The following is a 12,749-nucleotide window of genomic DNA, read 5'->3' as shown; positions in this document are numbered from 1 at the left end:
TATATATATATATATACATATTGCAACATCAGGCAACACCTGCATGCACGACAAGACAGGGAACCAAGAAACAGACTAAAACAAGCCACAAACTTAGACGGTATAACTGGGAACTGGTGCATGTCATCATCGATTCACTGAAACCAAATCAGATCCCCAGCCGAGCAGAAATGACACATCGGAGATTTCCCTTGCTTGTCCATCAAGTTAAGAAGTGCAGCCCTAGCCGAGTCCATATGACAAACAGCAGCCGCATTGATATTATCTTTAGGATGAGTTTGAATGGTAGCTGTAGTGTAAAAACAACGTTACCCACCATCGAAACCTTAAAAACCCTCTCGCTCAATTCCTCATCGTATTGACAGAAAAACACAGCGTAAGGGTACAGCATAGGGTGACAAGCTGCTTTCCTCGAAGATTTAATCTCTTTAGGAGATTCCAAGACCTTGTAATTTTTCAATGAAGATGTAGACATGGTGGGGCGGGTGGTGGTAATGAACTTGGTATCTTGAGGGGCAACTTTAAAAGCACCACTAACAAAATCCACCATGGATTGAAAGGAAGTAGCACAGGTCTTGGTTTCACCTTTAGCTGATGATAGTTTGTAATGTTAGTAATCCCTGGTGCATGTTCACATTTTGGAAGCGTGTCCGCCATTGATTTGGCTAACGAAGAGCCTGGTGCGATCGAATATAGTTGCAGAATTTGAGGGAGTTTTGATGACGAGAAAGGGATGGAATCGGCAATTTTCTTTGGCAAGGAAGTGGATATTGAAGGTCTTTATTGGAAAAAGATTGGTAATATTTTCCCCGTGTCGAAATTGTTATGCAATTCATCGACGGTGAATAATCCACCCTTTTAATTCTCCATATTATCATGAGAATGGTCTTTAAGGGAGTATTTAGCTACAAGTCCTTGAAGAACAGAAGCTTTTTCTGCCAGTGACCCAATGTTCACCGTCTTATGAAAGTCGGAGATGGTGAATTTTCCGTCGAGGTCCTTTGGATTCGCCACTGGAACTGGCTTAACGTCCCTAGCTCCATTGATGCCATGGCCACACTGCACATAAATAAAAGAGTTATAAAATGGCTAACAGTTTTGATATAGCTTACGAGTAAAAGCAAAAGACAGGAGAAAAGGAGGCATTGAATGAATTGGACCATCTTTTAACAATTTGCTCTTTGCTTGAACCGACTGTACTGGGTTGCTCTAAGCTTGTCTATTTATAGGAGAAAAAAGGAGAACGAAATTTACACTAAGGTCCACTTCTTGCATGGCCCATGCAACCATGCCGTCAATAAAAAAAAATATCGTATTCAATATTATCATAAATTTTACAAAATTTTGAAAAACAGACTTCATCACCAGACCAAACTTTATTTGATAAGAAACACCTGATAATTCAGAGTAGGGTGTGAATTTGCTATTATCGTATATGCTTGCCACATTTGCTGTCAATTATTTTACATTTAATATGAATGGATAAGTATAAATGGTATAGTAAATACATCTATATAATTTTTAAATATTAATAATTTAAAATTTTATAAATTATAAAATGCTAAATAAAAATTGTGCGTGCCCTTAACTCTGCTGATTATTACCATTAAATTATTTGATTTTCTTGGAAGTTAGTGATAAAGGAATGGGAGTGAAATATAGGAAAATAACATTACTTTTATTGTGGAGTTTAAATTTATTTATTTTATTCTTGGCAACTACATATATTTATTTATTACGGTATTGGAATTTAATAATCAAGTGTATTTTAATTTTAAATTTTAAAAATATATAAAAGTTAGATAACATATACTCTAAGTTTATGACATATTATCGGGAGTAGTTAAAAACAGACAATTTAGTTGTTATCGTTAGATAAAAGAGTAAATTAGTCTTTTTCATTAAAAATTTCATTTATTAGTACTATTAAAAATTAGTATGGCGACAAAATAATCAAAGAATGACATGTGGTGTGCTATATGTATATTATATTAATGTATAATAACTAAATTTTAATAATAAAATAGATAAAATTTTTAATAAAATGACTAATTTACTATTTAATCTTAATTATAGAGATTAATTTTATATTTTTTGAATAAATAAGACTAAATACAATTCGACTCTTATTATAAACTTTTACCCATAAACATCTGCATGGTCAAGTATCGGTACAAGCCCATAGATGACAATTTAAAACTCGTTTTGAATCTGTATTCTTTTGAAATGCCTAACCAATGCAATACTTGAAATATGGTTGCATGCTCTTGTTTTAAAATGTTCTTTCAATTTGATTGGGCTTGGTTATGCAAGCCTATGCTAATGGCTCAGTTGGGCCTTATTGTCTAATTGTTCAATGTCAACTAATAAGGTTGCATTAAAGTCCGTTTTGGTCACTCAACTTTAAAATGTTACAAAATAGTCATTAAATTATTCGAAAGTTTTCATTTAAGTCATTGGATTGTTAAAACTGTTGTTGTATGGGCTTCTCTATTCGCACCTCTTGTACCAATCAAAAGCTCTCATTCTCTTTCTATAATTTAGTTTTTTCTTCTTCATAAAACAACTTTGAACATAACGAATCTGTGAACCAAAATCTAAACAATTTTCCTTTTTGATCTCCGATATTGATCATCAGATTGGCTTAGATTTAAGGTATAGTACTCTTCTACTTATTAATGGGTACTGATCCACCATACTAATTGTCGAATCATCGCTTATAGTTTGTTAGCCAGACTTTTAGAAGAAAAAAAACATTTAACAATTTGACATTGAGTGACTAAAATGTAAACTTACTAATAATTACTACCATTAAGTCTAATTTACCCCTTGCTTGCAAAAAAAAAAAAAAACTGAATTTATTATTTTATTGCTGGTACACAAACAGGGAGGCTAATTGAACTCGTTTATTCCATTTATGGCGTGGTTCTAAATCACTGAGCCAACTCGGACATGGTGTTATATATTAACATTCATATCATACAATAACATTACAAATAACATCACATGAAATATGATATCTACTGAATTTTTCTCCATATATTCAAGCAGGCAAAGCCACCCATACAAGATTATCCGGTGGGAAAACATGGCACACAGGGGAAGAGCCGGGCTTGATTTTCAGCAATTGGAACGACACATGATCGACGTCCCATCGAGACGTATCCATATGACAAGCAGCCAGAGCTCGAACCCGATCACCATTCTCGGCACCAAGCAAAACCTTAAACAACCTGGTTTCACTCTTTGGTGTATTGTGACAATAAAACACTGCATAAGGATATGGCAAAGTGTGACATGCAACCATTTTTGTAGACCGAATCCGTTCAGGCACGGCCAAGATCGTATAGTTTCGGAAAGGAACCGTCGGGTTTTCAACAAAAGTCGTGGTGAAAACTTGAAGTTGAGCTTTCTTGCCGAGCAAGGAACTGGCGTAATCGAGCATCGATTCGAGAGAAGTAGCGCAAAACCGTAACTCGTCTTCGAGGGGTTCGAGTTCGCATTGTTTGATCGTGTATTCGATAGCTTTGGCTTGATGCGAGTCTTTTGAGAATCGGAAAAAATCAATGATTTGTGCGATTTTTGCCGATGAAAAAGGGATTGAGTTAGCTTCTTCTCTAGAAAGTAAATGAGGTGAAGTTGAAGGGTCTTTGTTGGTGAGATAAATAGCCATTGTTTTACCAACTTTAAGATCGTCCATCTTGAAGAAAATTTTACCCGAAGGATCTATACGGTCGCCATCGATGGAACTTGAAGCCTGTCGCAAATAATTCAAGCCGGTCGAACCTTCTTCCACATGATGTCTTCGAACATTTCTGCCTTGTCCTAACTGCAATAAAAAATGTTTCAAAGTTTAAACTCGAAACTAAAACGAACACGAAAAAATATATATATTGTTGAGTACCATGAAAGCAAGAAGAAGAACAGAAAGGAAGATACAACAAGAAGCAAAACCAGAACCCATGTTTCAGCTTTTGGAACTCAGCTTTGTTTTGGGGTTTACTGACAAAAGACCAATATTATATTTTCCATTGAAATAATGCACTTTTTAAGCAATAAAATATGTGCACCACCATATAGATATCAAGTTTAGAGAAAAATAATCGTCAGATTTTGGTCAAAAATGTTATGTCATTCGGCATATTGTCTGGTTTGTTGGCTTTTATGTCTACACCAAATACACTATTTGATTCGAAAAAATCACTAGCTTTCACCGAGTAAAACTGATGATAAAAACCAGGGGCTATAGCTAGAAAACAGAAAAGATGATGTTTAGGGTGCGGTGATGGTGGTGGGTTTAGAAAATAGAAATTATGTGGAGAGTTGACTATATTAATCGAGAACTCTCACACTGCAAAGTCAGAAATTTTTTTTAGAGGGATCGAAATTAAATTGTAATTTTTATGATAGTTAAAATATAATTTTATCATCTGAATAATTTATATTTTTATAACTTTTAAAAAATTAAATCAAAATTTTATATTTTTAACGGAATCAAAAGTATAATTTTATTTTTATTAATTAAAATTTTACTTTAAATAATTTAAATAAAAAAAAATTCCATTTTAAGATAACCAAGCCTGTTAATTAGCGAGAATCCAAGTGCAGAGAACGTACTCAAAATGAAAATATATGCATGTTTCCACGAGATTACAATATCCATACACCACTTAAATGTTGTTAAATTTTCTTCAGTGTAATGATTAAAGTAAAGCATCATCAAAAGCTGGTCACATGCTGTTTGATGTAGTGCAGGTGGAATTCAGAAATCTTTTAACGGGTTGGAAAATATAATTTTATAATTTTACTATTTTAAAAAATTTAAATAGATTTTTTTTATATTTAAAGGTTAAAATATAATTTTACTATATATTAATTTTTAATTTAATCATTTAAGCGAGACTTTAATTACAAATTTTTTCATTTTGAGGAGGTCCTTCCTACTCCTTAAATTCATCGCCGTCGAGGTGATATATACCGACTATCTTTAAATATTTTTTGAATGTCAAAGTGTAATTTTATTATATATTAAATTTTAATTTAATCAATTAAGAGAGGATTTAATTACAATTTTTTTTATTTTTAAAAGGTCGAGACTCTTGTTTACCTTTAAATTTGTCACTACCAAGGTAACATATGTCGGCTACCATGAAATACCCAATTAGTAGACTAGGGATCAAAATATAATTTTACCATATGAGAATTTAATTGTAAATTTTTTCTATTTCGAAGAAGACCAATACCCTTGCCTACCCTTATACTTTTTATTTAAAAGAAAACCTAATGTTGAGATTTAAATCCGAACAAAATCTCTCACACTTTTTGCACATTACATAATATATTATCATCCACATAACATGGAAAATAGACCCCTACACCATTTTTTCTTTCCCTAAAGTTGACAAATGTGAATGATTGACCTTTCTTTTGAGACTCTATGAAAGTGATCTTATCACTCCCTTGACAAAAAGCAGCCAATGAAACATTGACTAATGGGATTGAGTGATAAAAAATTGAAACTTTATGAAATTAAACAGGAGGGCATGATTCATGAACTATTAATTTTCTTCATTAAAGGTCCTCGTAATGCTTTTAAAAAACTTTTGCTGTAATTACTTAGCTTTCTTTTCCTTGTTGGTGAAGCAAACCAAATGAAGAAAATTATGGTCACACTGTTGGGATTAAGAGTTAAAAGAATTGGTAAAAACACCTCTTCAGTCCTTCTTGATTTTGATATTGAAACGAATTGGTCACTCTAAAAGAATCGAAGAAATTTGATCGTTATCAAATTCGAAAGTGAGTAACTAAGGACAATTAATCATAATATTAATATTTTCCGCTAATTATATATATGTATTTAAAATTTTGAGGGCTGAATTTATTATTATACCAATCAAAATTATGCTTAATTATTCATTTTCGAAATTGATAAAGAATCAATTACTCTAATTTTTTTGAGAATTACTAATTCACTTAATATCGAAATTGAAAGGGATTAGAGAGAATTTTTTACGTAAAGAATTCTATCAATAAGCAAAATAGGGGAAAAAAAAGAAATTTCAAAAGAGTACAACCAAAGCTTACATGTTTGCTATGCAAATGAAAGTTGACTTTGGCACATATGGCCAAGACAGTGATCATGTGCCCAGCAAATCATAGCATAAGAGCCATAATAAAAATGTAAAAAAAGGAAAATTAGACCAAAACCATATGATAAAAATAGATAAAAATAAAGATGCTGTGCATGAACCAAATGGGAACCAAGAAAAATACAACCAGACAAGCTCTTTTGACAAGCACCAAATAGACAATTGTGTATGAAGTTGACTTTAGAGCCAACTTAGAGTTGTCACGGGGTCTCAAACTCTATCTAGAATTTAGGATCGAGATTGAATCATATCATTATCTCGATATATTTTGACATTTAAAATTTTATTATTATTAAAGAATTAAATTATAATTTTTTTCATTTTACCATCCTCAGCTGATAATCAGCAATAGGATCATGCAAAAGTATATGAGAATATATATCTATATAGAGAGACATATGCATGATTAAAATAAGAACAAATCACTAATAAAGATGTACAAATCTTTGAATTATTAAAACACTTTTTTTTATGTTGTATCTTACCGAACTACTGTTAATAAATACAGGGTAGGCTATGTTTCACATGTTGGTAGGGCATTAAATGAGGAAAGGTGATGTTTTCAATTAAGTCCTTGTAATCAAATATTTGTCTTATAATGAGAGGTCAACTTTCAACAGAAATTTATTTTTAAAAGCTTATAAGTATTTTCATGGTAGGTAAGCATTACTTTGCATTGCATCATTGCTGACCGGAAAATTTTATATATATGGTGAAAATTTCATGAAGGCCCCCGTACTAGATGTCAAATTACATTTTACCACCTTTATTCAAAAAATGGAAAATTAACTTCTATATATCAGACCAAAAAGCAAATTGGGTCAATTCTATTAAAAACTGGCATGGCTAATAAAATAACCAAACAATACCTTACACTGACGTACATAGACGAGTTTGTAACAATAAAAATGGATGAAATTTTTACAAAATGACCAATTTACTCTTTATCTAATGTATAGGGACTAATTTGCCTATTTTTTGAGTAGAGAGGACAAAATGCAATCCGGCTCTTAATACAAGGGCCTCTATTGTAGTTTTACCATAAATATATGTATATGTGTGTGTTAAAATTGATCTCCATGTTTTTGCAGCTAAGTATGTTGGTTTTGAGAGTCAACTTAAGAACTCAATGGTCCTGAATTTGTTCACCATTTAAGATTAAATGATAGGAAAAGGACCTTACATCAACTGTTGATAAAAAAACACCTAACCATGTTTGCTGAGGCATCAGCCATTAGAAGTTGCTGAAATGATTAATTAATTTATTTTTCTTTTAAGACAAATGCCCATTTAGTTAAGTCAACCAAACACTAAAAAGGGACTTTTGCTGCTTACTTAAATTAGTGTTTGGTACATCATCACTACCTCTAAATTGTATAGCATGATAGTGATAATGTTCCACTTACAGACCCCATTTCTAAATTCTATCCATCTGCCATAAAGTGCGTATTATTACAACCTTGTTTGCTGTTGGGAGCATATATTCTGTACAGATTTGCAGATATTACTTAATTTAATCAAGTACAACTGGTGACAAATGAGATTCCAGTTCTAGATATAGAGTTTTAAAAACAAGAAAATCTGATAGGATTTGAGGGAAAAAAAAAAGAGGAAGAAGAAGAGATTTTGAAACTTTGAATATCTTATCAGCTCTGTCTTTGTTTTTGGACCTCTAAAAAAGGTTAGTGCTTTTAGGTTTCATTAGTTCCTCTCCCACCATATATACAAATTTCAACTATGCTTCCCATTAAAACGTGTAGAACATTGTCTACCACTGAAAGTGACACAAATTTTTAAAAGAATAACATTTTAAAATAGAGAGACAGACTCTTTTAGAATAAATTTTTAAAGTATGATCCGTTGGATAGTTGGCTGAATCTCTCCATAATGATCTATATGTTACGGGTTTGGAGTTCAAACCCTACGAAGCAGGGGCGAAGGTAAGGGCCCTAACCCCGCTTAAAATGGAAAATTATAGCTTTAATCTCTTTAATAGTTATAAAATTTTTAACTTCACCTTTACTACCAAGCACGCAGCTTACACGTCTCTCTACCATCATGGGAAAGTATGATATTAATTATTGGTAAGAAGTTGCCAGGAAGTTCAGTTTAGTCGACTGCTCAACGGATAATATTCTAAAAATTTCTTTCAAAAAGAATGAATCCAGTTTAGAAGATTTAAAAGTAATCACACACAGTCCAATCCTTAACTACTAGATGTGCCCATTTTTTTCCCATAGGTCAAAGCAGATTCAATCTCTCATTGTTTGTGTCATGTCAAGGAGAGAGGTGGTGAAACCCCTGAAAATGTTGCCATTGGACTCTAAAATCTTGGGGCTCTATTTTATATTATATTAAACTTTACATCAATGGTCCCTGACCGACAGATTCACAGCAAATTATCATGCAAAGATAATTTTATAAAAAAAAAATACTACTTATTTAATTGATTGTTCAATAAAACAGTGAAACCAAAAAAAAAGTTATAATAATCACTTCCTTGTCCCTTTACCTAATACCTCTATAAAACGGGTTACTGAATTGCAAAGCTTTACAAAACAGAATAGCAAAAAAGATAATGAAGACTTCCATTGCTATCCTTATTTTCTGCTTTCTTCTCCTGGTATAGTTTATATTTTTTCCATCAAAATATTCAATAAAAATCATTTATTTTTTTATTTTTTTGGTTTATTAATTATGTTTTTTTTGGACAGTTTGCAAATCTCAACCATGCAAGAAAAGAACCAGGGGAATACTGGAGAAGTGTGATGAAAGATCAACCTATGCCTGAAGCAATCAAAGGGTTATTACATGAAGATGAAACAGGTTCGGGTTCGGGTGCGGAGATGAAAATGAAGCAGTTCGTTAAAGATTTCGACAGCCGGCATAGTCTTATAATATATCATAACAGTCCGGAATCTAAACAAGAAGACACGACACATGCTAAGGATGTTAAACACACGAAGGACCAGAAACAAGATAAACCAGAGAGAAAGAACTAGGAAAAAGAAAAACAAAACAAGAGCTTGTATTAATGGAGGTTTTTTCTTTTGTCTGATATGTATGCCGCTAGTAGTATTTTTAGAGGTTATATATATACAGTCAGAAATACTAGCTGATATCTATTGGGATTAAAATTTAAACATAAATTATCAACATCGAGCTAGTTTCATTCTTAAAACAAAATTTACAGAAATGGAGGCTTTAGTTGGTAAAAGTACTCTTGAGGCTTAAATGATATTTTGTTTTTTTACTAATAAATAGGTAAATTAATCTCGGTACTTTACTAAACGGAACAACTTGACAGTGACACGTGTATTATTATACAAGTGTAAAGAAGCAAATGTGATTTAATAAGCGTCTAGAATGCTGCCATAAACTTGAAAACCCACATTAATTCCTATCCAAGTTTTGGGCTATAAATACCTACTGTTTTGAATCAATTTGGGTCACCCAAAATTTGAGTTTTGGGTCCAACTTAATCGAGATTAAAATTAAATTATTCCTGATGAAATCTAATTATGGAATAAAAAACAAGGGTTTCAAAAGCAGACCAGATAGCGTGCTCCTTTGGTCACTCATGAATTGAATGATTAAGCATCTTGTGTAACCTGCAATTCAATCTCTACCGCACATGAGCTGATAGATATTGTTCATTGTTAGGCTGTCAGTTCTTTTGCAGAAAAAGAGAATTACAAGACATGTTCCTTAATCTCTTTTGTCCTTGTTGGTGATAAAATTTGTGATTCCTAGTAGCACCCAGCTTTTCATTCTTCAGACAAAAACAATACGAGGTATAAATTCCCTTGCTCCTGCTTTCCTTTTAAATTACCAATAGGAGAATTTACGCATTTATATAATGTGTCACTCAAACTCGGAATTTTTTTACGGGTAAATTAGGAATTTTTTCTATGATCGGAACTATGTTATATATTTTTATGAGAGTTAAAATATAATTCGATTGCTGTAGTGGTTTATATTTTTATAGCTTTTAGGCTTATATCAAAATTTTTATTATTTTTAAGGGATTTAAAATTAAAAGTTTCAATTTTAGGAGGGTCAAACCTTGACCTCAATTCTCGACTCTCAACATTGCCATTGAGCTAAGATCAACATCTGCTATTACTCCTTATATTATGCATAAGTTGTAAGTTTAGCATTTATAATTTAATTTGGTCAATTTTAATTTTTGTACTTTTCGAATTTTCAATTTTCAATTTTAACTCAAACGATAGCAGTTAAATTCGTCTAGTTGTACTATGCAAAATCTTGTAGATTTATTCCATCTTCTCCAAATTGATCATTCTTAGTCCTTATACTTTTAGAATTTTGAATTTTTAGTCGTAACGCAAACAACACCCATTAAATCCATTAATTGACTTCTTTGGTGAGTAATATGTAAAAATAATAAGCTCGCATGGGGGCAAAATCAAAAATTTTTTTTTGAGGGGTTAGAATTAAGTTGTATATTTTTATGAGTTTAAATGTAATTTCATCATTTTAATAGCCTATATCTTTATGATTTTTTAAAGGACTAAATCAAAATTTTATCATTTTTGGGAGTCAAAGTACAATTTTACCTTATATTAACTTAAAATTTTATAGATTATGAAGGGGTAAAAGTTAAATTTTCTAGCCCCCCACCAGCCTCGTGGCACCACCCTTGAGCTAATATAACATTTCCACATGATAATATGTTTGTCACATAAGGTATTGGAAATAACAATAAAAGCTACACTTAATTAAATGCCGAAATTTTAAAATTTAAAAAGGAAAAAGATCGAAAGTTGTACAATTCATACATAGTATAGGGACTAATCATGAAATTTAACCAATTATAAAACATCATTTTCTAACCTATAACACAATCCGTACTATACAAGGTAGACATTGATCATTCATGGTGGGATGATACTAAACAAAACTGGCTATTTATAGTTCATATTATGGTGTTTTTTGTACGAGGTCATTGTCTTTGTGGAATTTTCTTACACTCTTTAGTAGTGGTGGCCATTTTGATCAAGTTGCGGGACAACATAATTGGGTGTCTTTGTATAGTGGTTGCCAGCAATAAGTGAAAAACGAACTTGTAGGCAAAAAAAAAAAATTATCACTCATTTGTGGTGATATCTTAGGGAGAAATTATATTTGACTTTAGGAGTGGATTTTGTTTCGTCTTTCTCTACTACTAAAAAATAAGTAAATTAGCTATTGTATATTAGGTTAAAATACAAATTGGTCTTTTTGTTAAAATTTTTATCTACGTGTAATTATCAGGTTATTCTGTCATCCACGTCAGTTTTTAACAATAAAAATGAATGATAGTTTTAACAAAAAAGATCAGTTTGCTCTTTGATTTAATGTACAGAGCCTAAGTTGTCTATTTCTTGAGTAAAAAAGACAAAATGCAATTTAACTCCTAATACAATACAGGGTCATCATAGTACTTTTTTACCACTAAAAGGTTAATATAATTTTTTGGTTGTTAAACTTGGCAACTAGATCTGTTTTGACATCTGAACTCGACAAATAAATCTATTTTTGATCCTTGATCTTGAATTTCGTCAAGATTTGATGACGTGACACTTTGAAATTGTACCACGAGCTCACAATATTACCTGAAATTTAAAAAAAATTAAGTGATGATATGGTATAATATCAAAGTGTCACATTATGAAACATTTACATTTCAAGAACCAAAATAGATTTAGTTGTCAAATTCATATATTAAAATAGAAAAAAGAATGTACGAATACCAAAGTAAACTTAATTGTCAAATTCAATGACTTAAAATTACATTAACCCAATATTGATGTATGAACACTATTAAGCCTTATAATAAGGTATTGAAATTAGAAAGTTGAATTCAGATATTAGCCACTATATTTTATGTAAGTTGTGGATATAGTTTTAATACTTTAATTTGATAAATTTTAATCATATAATTTTTAAATTGATTAATTTTAGTATTTGTATTTTTTAATTTCAAAATTTCAATTATGATCCAAAACGATATGATTAAATTTGTTTGGTCAAATTTTGTCATTACTCATATATTACAAGTAAATTACACAAATTCAGGTTTAACAAAAATCAATCAGTGTTAACAATTAGATTTTAATTTTTGGCATAATATCAAATGTAGCCTTAATATTTGCATTATTTGTCAATTTGGCCCTTATTCCTTTTTAGCTAAAATTGGCACTCGACCTTTTAAAAAGAATCAAATTTGAACATCAACTTTTTGAAAAGAGTTAAAATGATGTTTTTTTTTATCTAGAATACTAACTAAAATGTTAAATTTTTAAACAAGATAGCTTGCATGACATTCCACGTGTGTTGCATGCTAAATTTTTTTGAATTTTTATGAACCTTTTTATATTTTTTAAATTTTAATTTTGATGTATTTTTATAATTTTTAATTATTTGTTGACGTGACGTATAAAATAGATGGTGTTATGTTAACATAATGTGCACATGAATTGTCATGCAAGTTGCTATGCAAACAACATAAAAATTAATGTTTTAGTCAACATTTTCAATAAAAAATTAGGCAACTCAACCCATTTTTTTAAGTTTGTAAATCTGTGTAATTTATAA

At 31.0% G+C, this 12,749-nt stretch overlaps 3 protein-coding genes across 3 annotated transcripts; 1 reads left to right on the top strand and 2 right to left on the bottom strand.

Moving 5' to 3' along the window:
• Positions 1-202: 202 nt before the first annotated feature.
• Positions 203-1,290, bottom strand: LOC128040003 (BURP domain-containing protein 17-like). Its single transcript, XM_052628976.1, has 4 exons — positions 1,255-1,290; positions 947-1,059; positions 636-778; positions 203-591 (listed from the first exon to the last, which is right to left on the bottom strand). The coding sequence occupies exons 1-4, from the start codon at positions 1,288-1,290 to the stop codon at positions 203-205; spliced, it is 681 nt and encodes a 226-aa protein (XP_052484936.1).
• Positions 1,291-2,888: 1,598 nt separating this feature from the next.
• On the bottom strand, positions 2,889-4,227 carry LOC105795480 (BURP domain-containing protein BNM2A). Its single transcript, XM_012625121.2, has 2 exons — positions 3,905-4,227; positions 2,889-3,829 (listed from the first exon to the last, which is right to left on the bottom strand). The coding sequence occupies exons 1-2, from the start codon at positions 3,962-3,964 to the stop codon at positions 3,044-3,046; spliced, it is 846 nt and encodes a 281-aa protein (XP_012480575.1). The 5' UTR covers positions 3,965-4,227; the 3' UTR covers positions 2,889-3,043.
• Positions 4,228-8,632: 4,405 nt separating this feature from the next.
• Positions 8,633-9,305, top strand: LOC105795479 (organ-specific protein P4). The gene is made up of 2 exons (XM_012625119.2): positions 8,633-8,772; positions 8,864-9,305. The coding sequence occupies exons 1-2, from the start codon at positions 8,728-8,730 to the stop codon at positions 9,149-9,151; spliced, it is 333 nt and encodes a 110-aa protein (XP_012480573.1). The 5' UTR covers positions 8,633-8,727; the 3' UTR covers positions 9,152-9,305.
• The last annotated feature ends 3,444 nt before the right edge of the window (positions 9,306-12,749 follow it).

This window comes from Gossypium raimondii, chromosome 3 (genome assembly GCF_025698545.1).
Source record: "Gossypium raimondii isolate GPD5lz chromosome 3, ASM2569854v1, whole genome shotgun sequence".
Taxonomy (NCBI): domain Eukaryota; kingdom Viridiplantae; phylum Streptophyta; class Magnoliopsida; order Malvales; family Malvaceae; genus Gossypium; species Gossypium raimondii.
The sequence above is the reverse complement of the archived record's forward strand: the minus strand, read 5'-3'. Positions and strand labels throughout refer to the sequence as shown.